General features: G+C 31.9%; 2 protein-coding genes across 2 annotated transcripts; both read right to left on the bottom strand.

Moving 5' to 3' along the window:
• Positions 1-223: 223 nt before the first annotated feature.
• LOC107419350 (uncharacterized) lies at positions 224-20,662 on the bottom strand. Its single transcript, XM_016028112.4, has 2 exons — positions 20,149-20,662; positions 224-339 (listed from the first exon to the last, which is right to left on the bottom strand). The coding sequence occupies exons 1-2, from the start codon at positions 20,660-20,662 to the stop codon at positions 224-226; spliced, it is 630 nt and encodes a 209-aa protein (XP_015883598.3).
• Positions 20,663-22,436: 1,774 nt separating this feature from the next.
• On the bottom strand, positions 22,437-25,387 carry LOC107419459 (phosphoribosylamine--glycine ligase). The gene is made up of 3 exons (XM_016028209.4): positions 24,552-25,387; positions 23,929-24,459; positions 22,437-22,973 (listed from the first exon to the last, which is right to left on the bottom strand). Exons 1-3 carry the CDS (start codon positions 25,287-25,289, stop codon positions 22,557-22,559), a joined length of 1,686 nt encoding a protein of 561 aa, XP_015883695.3. The 5' UTR covers positions 25,290-25,387; the 3' UTR covers positions 22,437-22,556.
• Between the last annotated feature and the right edge of the window lie 1,396 nt (positions 25,388-26,783).

Here is a 26,783-nt window from a genome sequence, read left to right on the forward strand (position 1 = left end):
TTATGTTTTTTGTGTTTTTTCATGGCTAAAGGATCATAATAAGTGGAATCAAAGCCAGGTACCAAAGATAGGGTTCATCGTCAACAAGCTCAAACAAAAGATTGAGTATACTAAGAGGTAAATCTCAGTGAGACGAAGGGAACGAGCCTAACTGGACCTCCACACCTCGCTGTACGCACCCCCATGAGATGGTCAAAGCTTTCTCCATGTTTTCACATGCTAGTCAACTTCCCATGTGCCTCTTGTGCGCCACTGAGCCGAGCAGCGAGCCAAGTTGAGCCACATTAGCAGCCAGCTCATCTACCACGTGGTGACACCTAAGCAGGTCTACCACATCATCTGCCACATCAGCAACGTCCCAATTTTTTCAAAAATTTCAAAAATACCCTATAGTTATGGTATTTGCAGGTTTTCTCAGAACTTTTAGTATTTATAGTTTAGTGTAAAACTTTTAGAAATTGCACTTTGTCCTCAAATTGTTTGAGATTTTAATTTATACTCGAGAAGAGTCAAATCTAATGTTTTTGATGTTTCGAACACATTGGTACCAATTTATATATATATATATATATAAAGCTATTGTAAAGCAAGATTTTTATGGAGGAATCATATCCTAGAGCAATAATTAAACTTACTGCCAGTAACTATTCATTTTGGAGACCTCGAATAGAAAATCTCCTAAATTACCAAGATTTATTTGACCCCTTGGATGCCAAAGGAAGGAATTCGAATACCACCAAAGAAGAAGAATGGAAGAAGCTGAATAGAAAAACGATGGGTCAAATCCAATACTGGATCGATCATAGTGTCTTCCATCATATTACATAGAAAATATACACATACACTGTCTGGAAGAAGTTGGAGGATTCTCGGAATAAAGCCTTGTTGAGGAGATGTTTTGTGAATTTGAAGTTGAAGAATGAAACTTCTATAGCTGAGCACACCAGTATATTTAGAACTTGGTAAATCAGTTATCCGTGATGTAGTTACAACTAGGGGGTGAGAAACAAACACTTCTACTTCTTAACTTTCTTCTAGATAGCTAAGAGATATTGGCAGTCTTTCTTATCAATTCAACTCATGACGGCAAACTTATTATGACTACGGTAATGGATGTCCTATTTAATTAGGAGGCTAGGAGAAAGGACATTGGCAACGTCAATCACATACCTTTGTTATAGAGAAACGGTGGAGACAACTAGAAAATAGTCAAGATAGGAGAAGACGCAAGAGCCAGAGCAAAATAGATCTATAGATGAGAGGAGACCAACATATAAGTGTCATTATTATTGCGATCCTTAGATGAGAGGAGACCAACATATAAGTGTCATTATTATTGCAGAGAAGGTTACTCAAAGAAGTATTGTAGGAAGATGTTGTGAGACCAGCAGTAGAAAAGCAATCAGCCGAAGCAGGATGGTGAACTTTAGTCATTATGAGGGGAAATGGCATATTGTTCCACATATAAAGAAACATGCCTTCACATTTAAAACCATAAAGTCGAGTGTGTAGTTGATACTGTAGCATCCCACCATATTACTCCGTACATAGAGTTTTTCAAAACATACAAAGCAGGAAACTTGGGCACAGTAAAGATGGGAAATAACAGTTTCACTAAGATTGTAGGAACTGGTGATGTTCAGATAAAGACCAACATTGCACATATAAATATTTTGAAGGATATTCGACATGTTCCAAATCTTTGGCTCAATCTGCCCTCAAGAATAGCTTTTAACAAGGAAGGTTTTCGTAATTACTATTACAATAGCACATGGAAAATGACAAAATGTGCTATGGTAGTCGCTCGAGGACATAATTGTAGAACACTTTATAAGACTCATGTGAAAATTTATGTAAATAGCCTCAATAGTACAAAAGAAGAGGTATCTTAAAATTTGTGGCACCAGAGACTAGGACACATGAGTAATAAATGATTGTCTACCTTAACAAAAAATAAGCTTATCATTATTTTCAAAGATGCTGTACTAGATCCTTATAATAATTGTTTGTATGGTAAGCAACATAGAGTCTCATTTAAATCCCCTTTCTTTTGGAGGTAGAATCTTTAGGTGGCAACAAATATTTTCTAACCTTTATATATAATGCTTCTATGATGAAGTTTTATATCACTTCAACAAGTTCCATACCATGGTAGAGTGTGAGACAGGAAAGCAGTTAAAATATTTTCGCTCAGAAAGTAAATATGTATATACTTCCATAGAGTTTGATGCCTCCTGTAGAGAATATGATATTCAGCAAGAGACGGTGGTCCTTTACACCCCCTAATGTAACGATGTAGCCTGGAGAATGAATTGGACAATTATGGAAAATATTAGAAGTACAATCAATATGGCTAAGCTGCCAAAGCCATTTTGGGGAGAAGTTATTCGTGCCACCAAATGTTTGATTAATAGATTACCACCAATACCATTTAATTTTGAAATTTCAGAGAAAATGTAGTAATAAGAATCTCTCATATTCTCATTTAAGAGTATTTGGATGTTTAGCCTTCGCACTTGTATCCAAGGAGCTTAGATAGAAACTTGATGTAAAAACTACTCCACGCATCTTCATTGGATAAGGAGATAAGGAATTCAAATATAGATTATGGGATCTAAAGATAAAAAGGATAATAGAAATAGGAATGTAGTATTCCATGAAAACTAAACTATAAAAGATATTGAAAGGCCATTGAAATTTTCTAGTACTAGTGCCTATGATTTTGTTTCTGATCCAACACCAGTAGAAACTGCCACAAATGATGATGAAGTGTATAGAGAATTACTAGAAGTGGAACAGGTGAGAAAAAAGGATATTGAGTAGGGAGAGACTCAAACACAAGAAGCTGCAGGACCATCATAGCAGTCAAATGATAGTACACTTGTCCAAAGATCTGAATGATGCCGTATTCCTTCAAAGAAATATCTAGAATCTCAATACATTCTGCTTACTGAAGAGGGGGGCCAAAGAGTTTCCAAGAAGCTAATTCCCATCAAGGCAGAGAAAAATAGCTGCATGCAATGCAAGATGATATACAATCTTTACAAAAGAACCATACTTATATATTAGTTAAGCTTCCAAAAGGAAAGAAAGCACTAAAGAATGAATGGATGTTCAAGCTCAAGAAAGATCGCAGCAAATAGGTGGTGAAGCATAATGCTCAATTGGTTGTCAAAGATTTCCTTCAGGAGAAAGGAATTGACTTTGATGAGATTTTCTCACAAATGATGAAGATGACTTCAATACAAGTTACTGTCCGTCTATAGCCTGTTTAGACCTAAAACTTGAACAAATGGATGCGAAAACAGTATCTTTTCATGGTGATCTATATGAGGTGATTTATATGGAGCAACCAGAAGGTTTTGAAGTTTCAGAGAAAAAGAACCTAATTTTCAAGCTAAAGAAAAGCTTGTATGGACTTAACTAAACACTTAAGCAGTGGTACAAGAAGTTTAACTCTTTTATGGTGAGTTAAGGATACAAGAAGACTGATGCAAATCAATGTGTTTATATTCAAAAATTTTCAAATGAAAACTTCCAAGTCATCTAATATGAAGCAATTAGGACCAGCTCAAACTTTTCTGCTGCTGACATATTGTCTCTTTTCTGCTTTCTTCTGAGACTCTTATTTATTGTTTTATTTGTCTTTTGAATCATTTTTTTTTTTAGTATGCTCTAATGGATTAATTTAATATATATGCTTATTTCTATTTTTCTTTCTCTCGAATTAGAACACCGTTGATGGATATGATCATAATTTCAAAATTTCTATTAAAAGTGATTATTTTTTCCTTTTATGCTATTGAGTTATATCTAATTTGTGGGAAGATTTAAAATTCAATAAAAGAAGATATAATAATAAAACGATTAAGTTGACCTGGTATGAGAGTGTGTATATTTATATATAGGAAGTACTATGAATGTAAGAGCTAAGATTTACAAAATGGCAGGACCACTCTCGAGGCCCTTAGCACCCAAAATAGCCCCACCTTGGAAACCCCATTGAATCGGTACTGAGAGTTTGAATTTTAATTCAGTTAGTGGTTAAATATGGATTTAGGCATCTATTCTCCTAACCATCAGGTTGTTTCTTGTGACTTTGGTTCTTTTCAGATGAAGAAGTCTACCTATCCACCTCAACCTCAATTCGAACCTAACTCATCAATCTCACACTGCCATATAGGAGTCTACTACTAAAGAAAAGGAAGATTACTACCTCAATAGTGAAAATAATTTGCATTGCATAGAACATAATATTGAAAAACAAAAGCAAATGTAGTATGCGATTGAATTTTCAAACATAAAAGATAATAAAAACCATAAAATCCATAAAATATTTAACGAGATAAAGATATTGAGAAAGGGGAGGCCATTTTACATTGCTTAAAAAGAGCAAATGCTTCACCAAAGTGAATAAGAAACTCCTTTCATTCTAAAATAAGAAAGATAAAAGAAAGGCTTTAACAAAGACTTATAATTAGATCTATAAAAGGAAGAGTTGGTTATTGCTTTTATGACTGTATAATTCAAACAGAAGAATAAAAAAACATGAGCCTTCCTTCAAATTCACTTTGAAAAGTGCTTAAAAAAAAAACAAACAAACAAACAAAAAGCACGAGATCCACCAAGAAGTTAGTTAGAAGAATGATGTACCTAAAAACTTTTATTTCAAATCGAACAAGCCTTGGGAAAAGTTAGTTGTGACATGTTAAAATTCTATATGGAAAAAGCAAATCCTATATAAATAGAAAATATCTTAAATGTGCAATTAATTTTTAACCTTTGAAGCAATTTAAAAACTATAAAATGAAGTACTCATGATGGAATTAACAGGTCAACCTTATAGGGGACTATTTGTATATATACACAATCAATCTCCCATTAGAAGATCTTGATGGATTTTCTATTAAGGCCTCTATTATTGGTCTTTAAATTGTTTTAAGGATTCATTTAATAATGTATTTGGGCTTATATGAGTATATTAAAATATTAAAACCTTCGAAAATCAAAATGAGTATTATCAAAATTCATATAAATTTCAAATGCATATTTAATTCTCAGCTCTTGAAAAAAAATTAAAAACCAATAGTTCTTAAGGTTTTATTGGACAGATTTTAATGTGAGAAATATTAAAAAAATAAAAAAATATATTATATATAACGTCATCCCGTTTATATATGCATACATATAATTAGTACTTACGGCATTGTTGAACACCGTTTTTTTTTTTTTTTTTTTTGGGTATTTTGTTGAATACTATTTTGATAAAAGAAATGTCTTTTCTTTTTCATGGAAAACAATGATTTAATTATATAAAATAAAATGATTTAAGGTCATCCAGAAGGAATCTCCAATCTTTACTCGTCTTTAATTATATACCATGGGTGGTTATGTGCTACTCACGTACACAAAGTATTGATAATGTTGAACATTCACAAGTTTCCATTACATCCCAAAATCTCTCTTTTATGAGGAGAATTTCATATTTACCAGTTTCTTAAAAATTAACATATATTATCATATCGGAACAAAATAAACCTATATGAAACTGGCTTCCGTTTAGTGAAGTATTATTATTGCTCACAATATCCTAATCCAACTTATCTCATTGCAGGTATGATTATCATCGTTAGTTTGGGTAGACATGACATGTAATACCCCGTACCAAGAAATATACATGTTTCAACAGGTTTGACCAAGTTGACTAAGTTTGATCGAGTTTGACCAAGTGAACAATATGTGGATCCAAGTTGACCTTTTCAATGGCCAATATTTTTTGTTTGACTGATGTACCATTGTGTAGATCTCGTCGATACGAGTTCATAGACTGGCGGCATGCCAAATTCTAAGTTACGGATGAAAAGTTATGGTTCTGAGAAATTTTAAGCATAAGTTCTATATCAGTGTCCAAACCAGTCCCCAATTTTTATCTGTTAGTTATCCAAGGCCCTATATAAGCCTCAATAAGTGTGCCAAATAGGAAACCAAAGCCTAGAATGTCCATTTCATTTCCAAAATCTGATAAATTCTTCCTCCAAATCCGTGGGTCTGAACTGGATCATTTCGACCCGTTTAACGGCAAACCGGATCACCGCCATCTTTACCCATTCCGGCCACCAAGCTATTACATGCGCTAGTCAGGGAGGATGACCACGTTGAGGGGAGCTTGGCCGTGAAAGTTCACGGTGAACGGCGGCTGGACGCACCGGGATCTGGCCGACGAATGCGACGGCGGTCGACGAGGTGGGTCGTTGGATTTTTGCATTTTTCGGCCATTTCAAGCCAACCCATAGACCTTTCCCACCATTTGTGGACCCTTTGAACACATTTCCGTGGTTCTTTTGCCCAGATCCTCACCATTTGAGAGATACGACATGAAGTTTAGCCGATGCTTCAACTGTGTTTTCCAGCCACCGGAGGAATCTTTGACTGAGGTGAGCATATTGCTAGGTTCCTTGTCTCTTGGGCTTTCCATGGATATAAATTTTGTGAATTTTGGAGGTCTTTTGATAATTTTTCCATTTTTGGGTCAATTAGTTAATTATCAGATAAATTGGGGCTGTGTTTGGACAATATTGATCAAATTGGTTAAAATTAGAGTTGAATTAATGAAATTAGATATTATTAGGACCTATTTGGAGGTTCAATTTTGAACGATTAGGCTTCGGGTGAAAAACTCCAATTTTGGATACCGGATCCTAAGGACACGTGGTATAATTAAACTGTCTGGTGTCCAATTTTATATAATTTTGTAGTACTAAAAGTTAATTTAAGACATTTGAGTTATACGAGTGTCTTTAGTTTAGTTATTTGAAGCCTGAGGAATGTTTTATTATATTACAGGCACTCGAGTTGAGCCTAGAGACGATCCTACAAGGGAGCAGGAGTGAGCATCTGCACTATTGTGAGTGGTTATTATTTTTAAAATATTTTGGGTATATAGAATAATACATGTGTGTGGTTGGACATTTTACGTATATACAAATTGATTGAAAGGATTGCTTTATGCATATATAATATCTGCTTTAGTTATCATTTTATGCGGATTTTAATAAGATTTTTACTGATTTTTAATTTTGATGAGTTCATAGTGAACTTGTGGATTATGTTAATTATATATTCTGGTATTTGAATTGAGATTTTAAATTATTTTGGAAAATAATTGATTTGAGAAACAGATTGAAATTTTATATGATTTTAAGCATGTTCAAATATTTTATAAATTTTTAGGTGCTTAAAATCGGTTTATGGTGAATATATTTCATTGTAGTATTTCTGATTTTCGCATGAACTGATGTTTTGAAAATTTTGGAATATTTATATAAGCGATAAAATTTAAATATTAAATTATGATTTATGATACAGTATCGTTTGGAAAAATATATATGATCTTACAAGATTGTTTTAAGGATACTATGTGGGTTATTTGATGTACCATATAATACTAGAGTTTCGGTTTAGCATTATATTACAGCGCACTGGGTTTGCCATGGTAACGTGAGGTTGGTTTCATCTAACAGTTTGTTATTGCCACGGACTGTGAGATCGAGTTTAACCGACGGTTTAGTATTGCCACGGTGCCGTGAGGTTGGTTTTACTCAACGATTTATTATTGCCACGGATCGTGAGATCGGGGTTATTCGACGGTTTATTATTACTACGGTACCGTGAAGTTGGTTTCATCCAATGGTTTATTATTACCACGGACCGTGAGGTCGGCTTATTCGACAATTTATTATTGCCACAGTGCTATAAGGTTGGTTTCACCTAATGGTTTATTATTGCCACGGACCGTGAGGTTGGGTATGTCCAGACGGTTTATTATTTCCATGACACGTTTCGTATATTGAAGGTCGTGAGATGGGTGTATCCCACGGTTTACAGATTGGTATATCGTATGGTACATTATATACGTTTGAGTATATTGCTGGTTTTCAAATATTGTAGTTATTACTGCGCTTTCATATTTATTTTGTGGAATTGTGTTTATAATATTTTATACTCAATATTTATGTCTTGATTAAGATATTTTATAATATTACAATGATCGTTCACTTTATATTTTTTAGCATTGGTTTTATGATATTAAATTGGGGCACAACTTCGGGTTTTGTGAAATGATTTTTAAACTGAAAACTTTTCAAACGAGTGGAACGAGAGGTCTTGCGAGAAATATTTTTATGAAAATAAATTATTATTTTCCTATTATACTGTGCCATTCACTAAGATTTCTTTATCTCACGTTTTATTTGTTTTAAATTCATTCTCCTAGGTCCAGGAAGTTAACAGCAGTCTACCTTGTACTCAGTTATCACTTCGTTCTTCTCCGACAGCAGCAGTATTTATCTTTTCTTATCTTACTTTTATCTTTGCGGACTCGTTCATTACTTATTTGTACTTTTAAACTTTGTTAGTACTCTTAAAATGCTCTGATATATGTTTTGAACTCAATAGAGACCATATTACTTATGTGTGTAATTATGGCCTATGGTATTATAGGCCAATTGTAGACTTATGCTGTTGTGGATTTATTTTATATTTATAGATTTGAGGTATTATTGATATTGTTTGTGTTCGTTGTTTACGTTTCAAGTGGAATTCCATTAGATATCCTCTAGGTGTCTAATGGGACTTCACCAAGCGAGACCCCACGAGAGATCCTGGGAAGGTTTCGCCGGGGCGGGTCCTATCATGACATCACACAACAAAATCTAAAATGTTAATTAATGAAGAAATTTATAGAAGAAAATTAAGATATTTAAATTAACAAAAAATAATATTTGATGAATATAATCTTCTTTTATTTTGTTTTGTTTCTCTAAGAGATTAACAATCAAAAATATATAATTTGATAATTACCAAAAAAAAAAAAAAAAGATATACAATTTGATGTTGAAGCAAATAATAACATTAGTAGTAAAATATACAATAGTATTAAAATTTTATTTCTTACTCTGCCCGACTATAAGTGTATATATATACTAAAAGTCGTACCATCTATATAGCCAATAAGCAGCTATATAACTATGCATGTGAATGTTTGCGTATACTTATATATTGGTGGACATGTGCAATATGATTAACCAAGAACGTCAACATTGATGTAATTCTATTCTACCCAAACCTGCCCATATGAATTGCTCTATAAATTAGATAAAAAGATCTTGTAGCTAGCAACTTGAAACAAGTACATCTAAAGTGTCATCTATAAGTTAAGGAGGTCAACTTCATTCCCTTTCTTTTCAATTAAAAAAGGAAATCTGTATGGAAGAATTGAAAAGGTGAACCCAAAAAATAAATAAATAAATAAATAAAAATCATCCATTCAAATACAGATCAATACCCCCTCCAGGCCCCGGCGCCCCGCGAGGGCAAAAAAAACAAAAAAAAAAAAAACTTGATAAACTACATAAAAGACATTAGAATTCTAACTTTTTAACCATAAAAAATAAATGATATTACAAAACATAAGGTTAGAAATTATAACTTTTTATTAGCACTTTTTATGCTAAAAAAAGTAATATTACATCCATTTAGAACCACATATGTGCGGGACAAACCTATTAAAGCAACATCAATTAATGGGAGAGTAAGCAAAATACAATAACATCACCTAGTTTAATAAACAACCATAACTATTGGAAAAATTAAGAAAATGTTATCTTACTTTTATTGGAAAATTATGAATGTGCATCTAACTTTTTATTCCCACTTAGTCTTCGTTTGGGATTAATTTTGGAGCTTAAAAACTTGTTATCAAATAATCTAAAGTCACTATAAGTACTTAGTAAAATTTAAAATTCTGATTTTAGAAGAGTTTATATTCTCTTGCAGTTGTTTTTATGAAGCAGCAAAAAACTAACTTTTGAGATTTTGATATTAGTTTCTCTAATTCTTCATAATTAAAATATAAATTTTAACTTTTATTAAAAAGTTGATATCATATTCATACTAGATTTATTGATATTTTATTAAACAACCTTATGATCAATATTTTTTATTCTTTATTATTTTCATTTACTGTAGTTTTTTTTTCAACATTTACTATAATTGTGAAAAAAAAAATATTGTGTTAAATATTTAATAATATATGTTATAGTAGTAAAAATATAATGCTACAACAAATGATAATGAATAATGTATTTTTTTAGTTGTTATATACCGTAGCAACAATTAAATTAAATTATTTACCAAAAACTCAATTACTAATTTTGAATCATATAGCAATTATGAAATAACAATTTACTAAATACTTAACCGATTACTTCTATAGCACAGCTAAAATTGATTTTCTTAGAAACTACAGTAATACTATATTAAGCCTTGTACAATTGCTATAGATATATATATATATATATATTAGTCTTTGGATGACATCCAAAATTAGAAATTAAATTCAAAAATGGTAAAATATTAATTTAGTGACATACTAAAATCTTCTTTAAGAAAAGTGAACCTTGAAGAAACTCAATAATTAATAAATATAATTTTAAATCTTATCCCTTTGATATGATCTAAAAGCTGAAAAAAGAAGTCCTGATATTAGTTTTGACGTTAAAAACCTGATTTAAGTCTAGTTTTGACGTGATAAGAGATTTATGATGAGATACTATCAACAACAATTATTCATAACTATAATATCACATAAATCATGTAGATTTGACGACTATGAATAAAGGCATAGCTACGTATTAGATTGAGGGGCCATGATCCCTTAAGATTTTGAAATTTTTTTATTTAATGTATATCTTCTTAATATTTTCTTACTTAATGTATTTAAAATGGATATTTTGGCCCCCTAAATAAGGTAAGGATAAAGACCAAAGGAAATTAATAGGGTAAGATATTATCTAATAAGTTAATAATATTTTTATTAAGATAATTTAGTGTTTTTAATGAAAAATTGATACTAATCAATAAATGAAATGAAAAGTGATTTTAATTTTGTTAGATGTGAAAATATTTATTTACATTGTTTTGTTTGAATTTAATTATGTTATAAAAAATTTTATTGATAAAATGGATAGATATCATCTATTAAATTGACAATTCACGGTTAAAATTGAAAAATAAATATAAATAAACTGACCATATAATCCTAATTTGACTAAAACAAGCATTTGGAAACAAAACTAACCCAAATGTTAAAAATAAAATGACCATTCAATTATTTTGGAAAATTTTAATTGCCAATTTTCTTTTGTGTTATCAACGTATCATTTTCTTTAAATCCTAAATTTTTTTATTTAATCTTCAGATAATATTGTATATTGTCTATGTATATATGATTATATATATGAGTTAAAATAATTTTATTTAATATATATGAGTTAAAAATAAATATATCATTTTGTAGTTTCGCTTTGACTTCAACTACAATGTTGACCCTCATATCCTTTTTCATAATACCATATTATTGTTGTATATATTGCAAGTCAAAATTTATATATATATATATATATATGTCTATATAAAGAAGCTAGCTGGTTGAATATGATTGATGGAGTCAAGGTTTAAAATATCCGATATTTCTTTGATATTTTCATTTTTTGAAAAGGTCAAAATAAAATTTAAGTTCGATATGGAAATGGATAGAATTTCCATAATATCCACTATCCATTGAAATTTTCGAAATTTCGGCAAATTTTCCATGTAAATTTCCATAAAATATCTACATCAAATCCTTAATGATTTAGTTAAAAAATCTATAATTTCTATGAAAATTTTCAAAATTTCCATAAAATTTCCACTGAAATTTAGAAAATATCCGATATTTTTTTAATTTTTTTAAAAAAGCTTATAAATATTATTGATATTTAGTAAAAATTTTTATCAAATTAACTTCATTGATAATTTTTTTACCTTTTAATGGCTTTTTAGACATTTAGTGATATAAACAAAATAGAATTAATTGAATTGAATAACATTAATAAGTTTTACTTATTTATTGAATATCGATAAAGCAAAAATACAAAAATTGTGGATTATATTTTTGAACCCTGAAAATCTTAATATTTGAAACTATAATGGAAGATGATGATGAAGAGGGTAATTAAATATACCAATGGATTAGAGATATTCATTTAAATGATCATGAAGGGAATCCTAATCCAAAGATTGCTCAAGAAGCTGAAAAAAATGGAATAAATATTCAAAAAGTGATTGCTGAAAAAGTAAATTTTAGTAGTGGTGATTAATTTCAAAGGCTTCTGAGAGAGCCAACTAGAAATACTAGTGCTTCAGCTCCATCAGGTAGTACACATTCACAATTTAAGACTCTTAGTAGTCACTCTAGCTCTAATGGTGATGAAGATAACTTTAATAAATTATCTGAATTAGAAGTTAAAAGAGGTAGTGGCCAAAGAGAATCACTAAGTTAAGAAGTTGGATTAAGCCCATTTACTGGTGAACAATATTACACACAAGCAACACAAGATGAAGATCATGGGAGTAGAGATGCAGGTCAAGAATTCGGTACTATTGGAAAATACTATATACGTAAAGAAAAATCTATAATGAAGATGTCACAACAAAAAGAAGATTCAATTTCTACGAATTTTGGATCTATAAGGGTTGGAAGTCATTTTTATAATCCTTATTCAATGGATATGAATGGAAGGTCATCAAGTAGCAACTCATGGGTACCATCTCAAACTCAACCATAAGAGAGTAGTAATTATGCACATAGTAAACCAATAATGCAAGATCTATATGGTTGGCATATTAATAATTATATGCAAAATTATCAGGGAGATACATCTTTTCATAACTACTCACATTTCAAATCATAAAAATAAAATAAGGAAGAAACCGATAATTTTCAACCACCCAGAAATTCTATGTAATATTAAGATGACATTTATGAACTATAATATAATTGTAATAATCGTTTTATATATTTTAGTTAATAAATAATTTTATCATATATGTATTTTTTTGATATATTTTTATTAATAATAATAATTCATTTATGGTAATTAATGCATATTATAAATCAATTCACTAAGAAGAATATAACATCCATTCAATATTTTAGCAAGTTTTATAATCAATTTAATAATCAATAGATTAAATAAGCTAATTTTAAAGTTCAATAAAAAATTTTACTTTTTAAAACAAATTTCCATAATTTTTATAACTTTTTTATCAATATTCGATATTTTTCAATATTTCCATGAAAATTTCGGTATTTTAAACTTTCCATATTTTTATCGATATCGATTTTTTGAACCTTAGAGTTACCAAGTGAGTATATAAGCCCGTTTTATTTTTCTCGGGTTTTATAAGAATAAAACATGTCCTGTGTACAAATTCAACAATATTGACCCACTTCAAAACTGACTGCTGCAAGCAATTGGTCCTACTAATATGGAAAGGATCTTTATCTTTGTTTTAAGTAAAAATTGTTATAAATCTTTATGCACTATTGAGAAGGAAGCCAAAAAAAAAAAAAAAAAGAAAAAAGAAAGAAAGTAAAGATGGATCATTTAAAGAAAATTAAATTTTATTTTCAATTCGTATTAGATCTGGCAACATGTTATATTAAATCGTATTCATGTATGTCGTGTTCGTATAAAAATTCAAATTTGACTTAGCTTTCAAACGATAAAATAATGTTTGTTTTAAAAAAAAAAAATCTTGTAAATAGATTTGTTTACTTTTAAATTTTTAAAAAATTAATCTAAAAAAGAGCAAACCCATGCATATTTAACATTAAGTATTTTTAATATTATAAAACTTATACAATTACAAAAATATCCATTTTTAATAGATTTATCATGTATTATCATGTTTTATCGATTAAAATCAATTAATTTAATTTATTGGACTCTATGGATGAGACTGATATGGATTAATATGAAATTATTAATTCAAACCCACAAATTATCATGTGAATTCATATTCTATTACGTGTCAATGTGAAATTTTTTCAAATCTAATTCATATGTCAAATGGCGGCTGAGATTGCAGCTGAACTGGCAAGTGTCATATTTCCTTACCTTTCCCTATTGCCAATAATTACCAAAAAATTCATATGTCCAGTATATTAGAAACAATGTTTTGTAATTTATGATTTAGATATTTATTCATTTGAAAATGACCTAATCAGTGACATATTTAGACAAACCTACCTCAAATCCCATTCACCCGACTCATATATGGAGGGGAAATGTAGGGAAAGATGTGAGTGCTTAACGACTCAAACTACCCCACTAGGTGACATTTCTATGTAGAATTAACTGGCAAAAGATTTATGCCTTCTATCTTCAAAACAAAAGTAAAAGGAAATTCTTCTTTTTCCTATTTTAGCCCTACTGATTATAATTATCTTGCTAGCATCCCGCTGGTACCTGGCACTGTATCTTTGCTTCCAGCAATTTCCCCTTTTTAAAATCCCGCTGCTTTGGCTGACAGCTATAATAATTTCTATGTTCCTTTCTGTGTGCCATGGTACCACCCAGTTTTCATTTTCGAATTAATTTCATGTGAAAAGTTCTGAAAAGGAAATTTCGAATAAATCCCTATTGATATTAATAAATATCATAATTAAATAAAAAGTATTTTTTAATCGTTACAGTTTAAGGTTTATTTTTCAGTTTAAAATTAGTTCCCCTTGTAAATGTAATTATCTTTTCTAACATATAAGCTAACTAGTATTAAATTTATTATGGCCTTCCATATAAGTGTTGATTTATAAAAAAAAATTATTTTACCCTTTATCAAAACAAGTAGCAGGGAAAGAAAATAATACGTGGCGGTAATCTTTTAAATGTTTTCTACTATATACACAATAATATATTTATTTCCTAATTTACCCGTAACAGGATATCAAAAGAAGTTCACTATATCATTTTCTGTTTTTTTTTTTAAATAGAAAATGCTATATTATCTTTTTTTTTCTGTATATATATATATATTATTATTTTTTCCTATTTGGCTTTCCACTCTATGAGCTTTGTTGAAATATATACTTTAACATAGAAAAAGTGGTAGACTCCTCTTATAGACTCCTCGTAGAATTGATCATAACGTGACAACTAATTTATATATAAATATATATATATATATATATATATAAAGAGAGAGAGAGAGTCTTTCAACTATTAGGATTAGGACAGATATGAAATAAAATGGTACAGTTCAAAAATATGCTATAAATTATAATCATTGAATTCAAAATCATAAACATGTATGGTTTAGATTTAAAATTTCCTCGTGTAAGAAAAATTGCTAAAATTCCCTTCCCACTCAATACCATGGCTCCCACTCACACTACTGTTCTAGATCCCGCTCTCAGGTGGTGTAAAGAACAATGGGAGCAATAACCGTCACACACAGCATAACCATAACCAGATTTCTCATCATTATCTTTACAATTTTTTTTTTCTTTTACAAATAAAATTTTCAAGAAATGGAAAAAAATTCAAAAAAAATCCTAAAACAATAAGATTCAGAAAGAAAGTGTTTGCAGAGAGAAACAGATGGAGGAAAAAGAAAATGAAGCACTCTTGGCAACGGGCAAGAAATTGGTTCTCGCATATTCCCATCAAAATTATAATAATTAAAAAAAATCAATTTGAAGAACATCATTTCCTTCTAAAATCTGGCAAGAGAATAGGTTGGTTGATCTGATAGTTATGCACATTAATTAGGTGGTTCATCCAATAACCTAAAGTGATAAAACAACAAGGGAAGGGAGGGAAAAAATAAAGAAATATGGCTTACTTGCGGTGACGAAGAAAAAAAAAAAAGGTTAAAGCATGTAACTTATAGGTGTAGAGGAGGTTGGTGGATGGAGCTGTGGCAACAACACAACGAAGCCTTTAGCTTCCGGCTATGGCTATTTGTGAGATAGGAATCCCCGAAAGCAATAACTATTCATGGCTTTTTTTTTTTTTTCCTCTAAAAGAAATCTAATAAGATATTTAATAAAATATTAAGAATGTATAATTTTGTTAATAAACTAGTGGTGACATGTCAATAATGTGAATTCTTAAATTAGATGCTATGTTAAATTCCATATCATCTCGATATCATTTTAGTATAAATTGTTAGTATCCCTAACTGTGACAATTAGTATGGGCGAGTACGGGACACTAGCAGGTTATCTGATTATCCAATCTCATATCATCCAGGTGTAGATCAGGAGATGATTTAAATATAATAATAGTTACTTTCATAATGCCAAGGTTTTTTCAGAGTGGTTGACTCTAGAATTCTAAAGTTTAGCATGCTCAAGAGAGAGGAATCCTATGATGGATAAACTTTTAGGAAGCACTGAACAAAGAACTCATACAAAGTGTAGTGGCTAAATTAGGGACAATATCAGTAAAAAGTGACAGGTCTGCCAATGGAGGTGGGGTGTTACAAATGGTATCAGAGCCGATACCTAGTCAAAAGTGTGCTAGCAAAAACGCTAAGCTCTAAAAGGGTGGATTGTGACAACCAGTGTGGGGGGGAAGGTGCGAGGCATTGGCAAATTATCTGGTGTCCAATCCCATATCGTCCAGGTGTAGTAGATAGTGAATGATTCAAATGTAATAATCATTCTCATAACCTTAGATATTTTTAGAGCAGTTGGCTTCAGAGTTCGAAAGAATTCTGAAGTTAAATGTGCTCAAGTGAGAATAATCCTAATATGGGTGACCTAAAGGAAGCTCTAAATAAAAAATTTCATATCAAAAAATTTCATATTAAGTGCGTTGGCTAAATTGAAGAGGTTCACCCTCCATATTGATAGACAATGATAGGTCTGCATGTGCAATCTTAAAATGTGTAACCTCATGAGAAACTCTAAACAAAAAATCACATATTAAATGCAGTGGTTAAATTAGGGAGATCCACCTTCAATATTGATATTTCAATTTTTATTGCAAACTTTTTTATTTTGAAGCTAAGTTCCATCTAAATTCAACTATAATGTCAAATTGCCAGTGTATATTTTTCTTTAATTTTATTAGAATTTGAAATTGACTTGATAATATTCAAATTAACAACATATATATATATATATATATATATACAAACAATATATGTCTTAGTTATAATTTTACAAACAATAATGATTTTTATAGGGACAGCCCCTTGGTAAAGCTGACCTTTCGACAGTATCCAATTTTGAATCCCTATTTACTACAATATCAATAAAAAAATCAATATTATAGCAACATGGAAAAAAATAATAAAAGCATTTTAAATATTGATGGTGTATATATTGCAGCACCGTCCGCCATTAAGAAGTTGATGTGGAAAACAGAAAAAGCCCCTTTTATATATTTGTCAAAAAAAAAAATTTGTATTTAAGAATTTAAGATCATTGGTGTTCAAAATAAAAAAAAAAAAAAAAAGGAAGAATAAAAAGATCGCTTTCTAGAATTAAATTAAATTTTATACCTAAATGAAAAGGAGAACTGGAGTCAAATGTTGGGTGATTGAAATTGAGGTTATCATTTTATATTAGGGAATGCGTTTTTGTTTTCCAACCTGAAAGGACATGTACAATATTAGTTTGCATGTCTAAAATTTTATAATTTATATAATGATTTTTTAACACATTAACATATCTCTCGTCATTCGCCTTCATATTCTCTCTCATAGTCACCGCTGGACCCAAAAGTTTTGGATTAATTAATTGATTTGTGTGGCTCACATTGGAGCAGCGCAAGCTTTTCTGACACGTACCATATTTAATGCCAACGTTATGCTTGCAGGTTCAGAAATCGGAACGATTTACATTCATTAAAATTTACAAAAAATATTTACGTGGACTTCTATCTTTTTATGACTCTGGCTTCCCATAAGCAAAAGCTATGTGATGATGATCATTTTTCCACCCAAAAAAAAAAAAAAAAGGAAAAACTTTGATATCGGCATCTTTTTGTCATATTTATTGCCCTCATTACTCTTGCTCAAAGCCTATCTCTATTTTTCACCAAATAAAAAAGCCCATCTCTATTTACTCATTGGTTTTTCTAAAATTGGCTTTTTCTCTTTCCACATTCCATCTCTATTTACTCATTGGTTTTCTAAAATTGGCTTTTTCTCTTTCCACATTTCTCTAAGGTTCTTATATAAATTCGCCACCACAATATATATATTTTTTGGATTTTAATTCGCCTTATTAGCCTTTTATTTGTCCCAATTTTAATTGATACAAGTCTTTAGAACTCTTTCTTTCAATCAACGCTCTCCAATTTCTAATTGTAATTGTTAAAATAATATAAATATATTATCATCCAACTCTTAATAGTTGAATTTTTTTAAGAAAAATGGGTAATTCAAGTGATAACACAGCTAAAAATTAATATAAATACCAATAGAACAAACTTTTATAGAAAATGATAATCAACTATGTTATAATGGATCCCTTATGGAAATAAATCTCCAAACTCCAAATTGTTAGCAAATTATCTCTAATAGGGGCTTTGCGCGCAGTGCAAGTTGCTCAAATGTTCTTCCAAATCTGGGAGTAAATGCGGACCAACTAAGAAAGAAACCTTTTTTTTATTTTTTTTATTTTATGTAATATATCCCATTTTCTATTTAATTAGTGAGATATGGAACGAATTTATTTAACCATATAGGAATTTAGAATTAAATAAATAATGCACTACCTCGCAGTCTACCTTCCCAACCTTTTCGCCAACCAAAAATAATTAAAAAATAAATAAATAAAATAAGCGAGTAAGAAGAGATGTTCGGCCAGTGATTCCATGAACCGTAAGAGGGCAAGAAGAGAACTGTGTACTTTAATCATGTGCTTTGCATGTCTTTACTAAGTTTCGGAATTAATCCTACATTTTAAAAATCAACCACAAAATAGAATTAATTAAAAGAAAAAAAAATTAAATCCTTTATCTATTTTATCATTGTGTACCACTAATGTAAATTTGAAATCTGGATTCTAGCTAAAAAAAAAACAGTGGTGTTCGAGTGTTTTCAGAAAAAACTAAACCCCATCAATTGAAATGAAGCCAAATCAGAGTATAAAGTGTTGTAAACTCTCCTTTATTTATTAAACTGATACCCATATGAAACAAACAAAAAGAAAACAAAAAATGTAGTGACAAGGGATGTGGAGCACTTCGATCCTTAAGTACCAGCGCCTAATTGGGGTTATTGGTTTCATTTTACCTACTTTTAAGTTTGTTCCCCCCCCCCCCCCCCCCAAAAAAAAAATAATAATAATAAAAAAAAAATTAAATTCAAACTCCTATTCTTGGGCGCGTATTATTAATTTTTAACTCGAACTTTTCAGCTAAACAGATTAATGAAGCAATCGTACATATATACAATTACAATTTGTTAGCAACAAGAAGTGAGCACAACAAGAGTGAAATCCTGGCATGAATTAGTTAGGTGGAGCTAGCATGGGCTTCAGACAATTTATTGATGACAATTTTCTCCCTTAAATTTACGTTTTCCACAGCATTTAATTGAATTAATAAGATATTTTCTTTGTTTTCAACGGATGCACCCACCATATTACTTGTTGATAAATTCCAATCTATTACATCTCCTTATTTTATTTATTAAAAGTGTGTCCTTTTTATACTGCCCAATTATTTTTTCTTCTTCTTCTTGATCTCTTTTAATTATGGCATATTTATTTACTACCTTTCCTGACCACATAAATCGTACAATACATGCCAATCATGCATGAACCAAACTGGAATGAATTAATTGAGAATATATTTTGGTAAACTACTAGAATTTAAATTTCTTTCTGTATGAAAGTTTTATATTAATATTACAAATAAATATATATCTTAATATCCTTTAGTCTTCAGTAATGCTTTTTGGCAGTATTATTTATTGAAGTTGCATCGAACACAATCGAAAAAGTGGACGATCTGGTTGGAAGACGTGAAAGTTAAGTGCTTCAAATAAATTTTACACCACACTTGAATCAATTAATCAAGTTTACTATAATAAAGATAATTGAAAGCCCTCCCAACGACTTCCTTTATTTCTATGACAACAAACAACCACAACTTCTAAAACCAGACCTAGCAAAATAAATGAATAATTAGTACCTAAAGCATATAGAGAAAATTATAAAATAAATAGAAAAACTATTTTAAATGCTGACCGTCGATTTGCAATTAGAATCAATGCTCTTAGATTGGACAAAAACAGAGATATTACAAGTGCTGTAACTGGTGGCCTTCAACTTGAAGAATTTGAGCAAGTGCACCTTCCCATGCAGAGTTGTTGAGGCAGTAAAATTCAATACCCCATTAAAATAGTCACCCAAGAAATTCTCATCAGATATAAGTTCATCTGCAAAAATCTTTGCTGTTGTGCTTATATTATGTTTCCGGTGAGCCGGGATTGTGTCTTCTTCGATTTCTGCTTCAGCAACGACATGGCCATGATATTTGACATGTGATGTGGTCTCTTGGTGTGCAAAGCTGCCATAGTTGGGATTGTTCACCGTGATCAATATGCCAAGTGATATATTTAGCCTTATCACAGGAAAGACTTGGAGCTCCAAGTTTTGTAGGCTAACAGGCTGGGTGACAATTTTGGGTTCTTTAAGCTTAAAGATTGTGATGAATAAAACAACAAGAACCACCAAAATCATAATGAAGAAAATGATAGTGACACCACAGCAGATTTTGAAGCCCCTTCGAGAGTTTCCTTCGCCTCGGGCTCCCATGCATACAAGCCTTGCTTTCTCTGTTTCTGTTTTTGGTGTTCTTCGAGAGACTAAAGGCTCTTTAGAATCAACAAGCAATTACCATGCTACTTTCCCGTTAGTTTTGATCAATAGTGTTAAATGCCATTATTCAAATTTTTAATAGTTGAATTTGGAGATTGTTACAATGTTCTTTGGGGTGCGCAGGTGTGTGGTTTCGACAAGATCGCCGGAAAGGCCTTTTTGTTGTTGTTATTGGCAAATTCCATTTTAACTTTTTTTGGTAATAAAAATTCTATTTTAACTTTTGTCATCGCGAGGGAAGGTACTACACTTTTATGACGAATGTTTGGAAAGGATTGTTTTCATTTGTCGAGGCATTTGTTTGTATTATAAAAATAATCTAATAATTACCTTAAAGAATTCCACAAATGTTAAGTCGTGTTTATTTGGTTATGTAAACCAATCCAAGGCTGTGTCCAAAGATTAAAAAAAACTAAAATTAAAAATAAAAAAGAAAGGTCCAAGGCCGGCTGAGTTGCATTTGTTAATTTTTTCTCTTTGCAAAAGCTTATTTCAAGCATAAATGATTACTATTAGTGTTGCATCGTGTTTAGCTGTTGAGATACTGAAGACATCATGACCCAGGTCCCAAAAAATGAGAGGTAAAGTTGGAAATTTTGGGCCTCTTAATTTCATGCCTCGTAAGGCATCTTGGGCCTGGTTTCTTAATTAGGCACATACAATTTTTTTTATATTCCTAGGATTTTTTTAAAAAATAAATTGTTTTTTTGCTGGATATTTTCCTGAATCTTATTTGTTGATCGCCAATACTGATCGATTTCAGGCACATTTTTAGCAGTTCTGTAAAGTTCAATCTTTCATAAAATATATTGATCCACCAATTGGATTTTAGCTCAAAAGATAAATCAACTTTATTAGCAATTATAAATAAATTCGTTCAAACTTAAATGCATCCATTATAATCAATCTTGCAAACTTGAAGACTGGCACTGATTTTTGGTATAACTTAGTATCAAGCCCCCCTTCCCTCCTCAACATCATTTGAGCCAATGCCTGTATAGTTTGTTTTCATTTTACCCCTACAGACTACAATAACCTACAAATCAGACATAAAAAGTAACCAAATGACATATTCAAGTGATAAATGCGAGTATATATTATACACAACATAACACAGGAATCAAGAGGCAAAAGTGAAGAATCATCACGTCAAATTCACCAACCATTAGAAGTGAATAATTGAACGATGTCTTTTGGTCTCCAACACCAGGTCATGGGAGGGGCACTCAATATTGTTCATTCTCTATGCTTCGATATATATATACATATATATATTCCCTTTTGTTTCTCCATAAAAAATTTAAGAAAAGTAACTAAAAGAAAATTAACCCGTAAATATTTACTGCTTAAAGAAAACTTACATGGATTCTCCAATGACCACTTAAGTAGATATTTCAGTAAAATCTACATCAAAAGTCTCTGCTCAGTGACTTTTGAAGATCCAGGTTCACCACCAGGTAGAGGCCCAGTATCACACAGGCCAAGCTTCATAAATCTGACTAAAGGCAGCCGCACCATCCTTTTCTGGCTCGGTAAAACCGCCTGAAATCAAATCTTTCAGCCCTCCGAGTCTTGCCACAACCTTCTCTTCCACTGGGAATTTGCTTAGTTTCCCAACTTGTTCAGCTGCTCTAATGCTTGGTGAACAACAGAATCAGCCTGTTTCTTCATAGCTGAGTAAAAATGAGGGGAAGTAAAAGAGAAAGGAATATATTAACCAAAAATTTCCTTCTTCCTTCGATAAATGATGTTAAATTTATACATCAACTCTCTTTTAACCATGTATGAAGTTTTTTATTCTAAATTGAAATCTGCATTTCTCTCATTTAATTTATGCTTTTGTTACAAATTGTTTCTCAGGAAGTGCTCTCCAACCAATATCTCGTCTATAGAACCCTCCTGACCAATCGATTGCTTCAACAGCTTGGTATGCTCTGTCCCGTGCTTCTTGAAGATCTTTTCCCTTGGCAGTAACCCCAAGAACACGTCCCCCAATAGCGACGTAGTTGCCTTCTGAGTCTTGTGCTGTTCCAGCATGAAATATCTTAACAGATGGAGCAATGTTCTCTGCTTCATCAAGGTTCTGAATCAAACTTCCTTCCTGATAAGACCCTGGGTACCCTTTACTTGCCATTACCACAACCATAGCAGAGCCAGGGGACCAGTTTAGTGACACCTCACTTAGCCTTCCCCTACAAGCTGCAAGCAGAACTTGAGCCAGATCACACTCCAAGCGAACCATCAATACCTGATTCATACAACAGGAGAAGATCAACTAATGTTGCAACATGAAAAATACTTTGTTTTTACCAAAGTTGACACATGTCACCAACATATGGTATTTGCGCGTCGGTTGATAATAGCATAACCATAAGATTCCAACAGAGTTAACCGAGCATGTTAATTCAGATTTTTATCATGATACCAGCATCTCTACCAAGTGACATATAGCCCATAGATTTCTCTAATTAGATATTTACCATCCAAAAGTATGGCCACCACATGGGGACTGGATCTCACCACATGACCACTAGTAGATGTAACTAACCTTACCAAAACTTTTGTAATATGATATCTTGTCGCGTATGATTGCATTATGGGCTATATTAAGAATGACCAGACCAAATTGATTTGGGCAATGGATGCAAAAGAACGACAGAACATATATTATAACCACACTTATCTTCAAATCTCTAAAATTTACGATGCAAATAGCAAAGGGGAGAAAATGAATGGAAGGAAACCCATGCAACAACGTAGAGCATACACCACATTGATAATGCAATAGAAAAAGGAGAAACCAGAATAGAGCACACCAATATATATTTGGAGACAAAAACTCTCAATTTCTAAGAATAACAAGGCATCAAGGAAACACTTTACATATATCGTGGGAAGTAATTCAATGCTCAGCTATTTGATAACTACTTATGTCACAACTCATTCCTTCCAACAGGAAATAAAAAAATAAAATAAAACCGGTAACACCACATTTCTCAAGAGACTAAATCCGAAATAGACCTATTGAATACAAAAACTATAACAGCAAAGAGTTGAACGAAGAAGCAAACTCTATCAATTCTAGATATATAGTAATAATGCAACGATTATACGATTTGTCATGTATGCTGTAATTGCAACTGCCAGAGGTTATAGGATGAATTTCTATTAAGCATCCATATGCAAAAGTAAAGTTCACAGACCTGACACTCGGGATCTCCAAACCGCACATTGTACTCAATTAGCTTTGGTAAGCCAGACTTCTTCTGAATCATGAGCCCCGCATACAAAACCCCAACAAACTTGCAGCCCTCTGCTGACATCCCTTTCACAGTGGGAAGAATTATAGATTTCATGACCAAATCTTGAAGTTCTTTAGTCAACACGGGAGCAGGAGAGTATGCCCCCATCCCACCAGTATTGGGTCCAGTATCACCATCCCCAACTCGTTTATGGTCCTGAGCGGATTGTAGAGGTATAGCATTCTCTCCATCCACAAGCGCGAAAAAGGATGCTTCTTCACCTTCCAGATATTCCTCAACAATGACACGGAAACCTGCAGAACCAAAAACCCCTTTTACAAGCATTGAATCAACAGCTTCATATGCCTCCTCCAGTGTCATAGCAACAATAACACCTTTTCCAGCAGCCAACCCATCTGCTTTAATAACGATTGGTGCCCCTTGCTCTTGTATATATTGCTTTGCATTAGAAGCATCCGTGAATGTCTTATACTGCATAAAATCAAACAACCCAATTCATACCAAAGCATATATATTTTATCTATTTTTTACCAAAAAGGACCAAAACATTGATTTCAACCAACCTTGGCAGTAGGAATTCCATACTTGTCACACAGACTCTTCATGAAATTCTTTGAACCTTCCAAAGCAGAAGCCTCCGATGAGGGTCCGAAAGCAGGGATTCCAGCCTTAACCAAATCGTTCACAATACCCGAAACAAGAGGAGCCTCCGGTCCCACGACGACGAGTCCTACATCCCATTTCCGGCAAAACGAAATGACAGCGGAGCTATCGAAGACGTCTAGGTCAGGTATACACGTGGCGTCCCCTGCATTGGAGATTCCGGCATTTCCAGGCGCACAAAACACAGCGTCGCAAGAAGGGGACCGCTTCATTGCGTAGCAAAGCGCGTGCTCTCTACCTCCTCCACCGATCACCAAGACGACCACTCTTTCCTCTCCAGCCGCTGGGGCCGTGTCCGATTGGGCGTTGACAGAAACAGACCGCGCTGTTTTCTGAGCGAAGCAGTGGAAGGAAGATGAGCGAGAGCAGTTGATACCGATTGCCCCAAACGCCGAGTTTGCGTTGCCCAGATAGATTCCCGTCACTTTCTCGCTCGCCATACCAAAGGGTCCTATGCTCCACCCATTGCAGTTGTTGCCACTCAGCTTCAGGGACGCCGAGCTTGGCGAACTCCCAAAGTGCGTTGTATTGTAAAGTCTTTGCCCCGAGAACGCCGTCGTTGAGGGTCTGAAAGTGGGCTTCCTGAAGGAAGCAGGTGCAGTATTGCAGAAGCTGATTTGAGCTGCAGAGGAAGCCATATCTCTCTGTTTTCTCAGGACAAAAATCCCATATTCTAACCCTACGCACTCTCGCTGAAGATGCTCTTGTATTGGATTGGGTTTAGGGTTTTTGCTTTTTATTTTTATTTTTATATTATATATATATATATATTTGTATTTTATATTCCGCCTAAAATACCAAATAGCACGACAATTGTTACACAAAATTAAATAAAAACTACTCTATTTTATTTTTAAATTTCAAAAAGACTAAAAACTACCTACTCCCCAATGTTTTCTACTGATAATAATAATTAATATTTTTATTCTCTTTATCATTTATATACTCTACAGTAGGGATGTCAATGGAGTGGGATGGGATCGATTTTTAAAATTTTATTCCCGTTTTCAAATTTTACATCCCATCCCCATGATTTTCTCCATTTCTTTAGATACGGGGCGGGATCGAAAATTTTGCGGGGTGGGACGGTTTTCCCCATTTTGTTTTTTAATTGATATTTTTTTAAAAAATTTATATAAAAAAATTATTTTATGATTAAAATATAAAAAAAATGGCTACAAAATAATAAAAATATAATAAAATACATCAAAAAACAAATTTACAATTATAATAAAATACATATTTAGAAAAATAAATAAATAAAAAAGAAAAAAATAATTTTATATAAATAAAATTTTATAAAAAAAATAATAAATAAATATATATATATATATATCTATTGGGGCGGGTTCGGGACGGAGTTATTATTCCCCGTCTCCAGTCCGTCTCCGACTCGATTTTTAAGCATTTGTCCCGAATCTGCCCCCGTATCCCCGAAATTTCGGAAAAAAACCGTCCCATTAAGAATTGTGCACCGCGATTTTGGAGATGGACGGGGCAAATGAACATCCCTACTCTACAATTACCCGAGTTACACTTTTTTTTTTTTGTTTCTTGTTTTTCAGTCCCAGTTTTCTCTTCATCTGCCCTATAACATATATAAAAAGTTTATGATATTGATGATTTGCATACACATCAAAAAAAAAAAAAATTTTGTCAATAATTTTTAAAAAAATTATCATCATAAATTGTTCACACCGCAGCACAGCTTTGTATGTAGAAGCCAATAAATTTATTTAGTTATTTGTTAATTTTTAAATCCGAGGGCTGAAGCCTTGGAATTGCCCATCGTTTTTTCTTTTTTTATATTTTATTTGTTTGTTTGTAATGAGGAGGACTGCATTACCAAGGAGGATACCAGATCCATCGAAAAGGATATGAGAATGCACTTCAAAGCCACGGGACTGCACACTTGCCAATGACTCTGTCCATAAAATAATAGAGTTATCTCGTAGCCCCATAAGGATAATAATAAAACTGAATAGTTATTCCACTAATATTGATGAGCTTCACCAAATATAAATAAAAATGAAAGACATTTTAATTACAAAGGTGCTATATTAATATTTGCAAATTGAAGTCGGTTTAAAAAAAAAAAAAAAAAAGAGGTTAAAAGGAATAATATATAATTA

Source organism: Ziziphus jujuba, chromosome 1 (assembly GCF_031755915.1).
Source record: "Ziziphus jujuba cultivar Dongzao chromosome 1, ASM3175591v1".
NCBI classification, from domain to species: Eukaryota; Viridiplantae; Streptophyta; class Magnoliopsida; order Rosales; family Rhamnaceae; genus Ziziphus; species Ziziphus jujuba.

Excerpts from the sequence above, each read along its gene's own strand:
- LOC107419350 (XM_016028112.4), bottom strand. The coding sequence starts at position 20,662 with ATGGGAGCCCGAGGCGAAGGAAACTCTCGAAGGGGCTTCAAAATCTGC. Across the intron at positions 340-20,148 it reads GGCCACCAGTTACAGCACTT|ATGATGTGGTAGACCTGCTT; the intron begins GTAATATCTCTG and ends CTGATGTGGCAG.
- LOC107419459 (XM_016028209.4), bottom strand. The coding sequence starts at position 25,289 with ATGGCTTCCTCTGCAGCTCAAATCAGCTTCTGCAATACTGCACCTGCT. Across the intron at positions 24,460-24,551 it reads ATGGAATTCCTACTGCCAAG|TATAAGACATTCACGGATGC; the intron begins GTTGGTTGAAAT and ends GATTTTATGCAG. Across the intron at positions 22,974-23,928 it reads TTGGAGATCCCGAGTGTCAG|GTATTGATGGTTCGCTTGGA; the intron begins GTCTGTGAACTT and ends TGTATGAATCAG.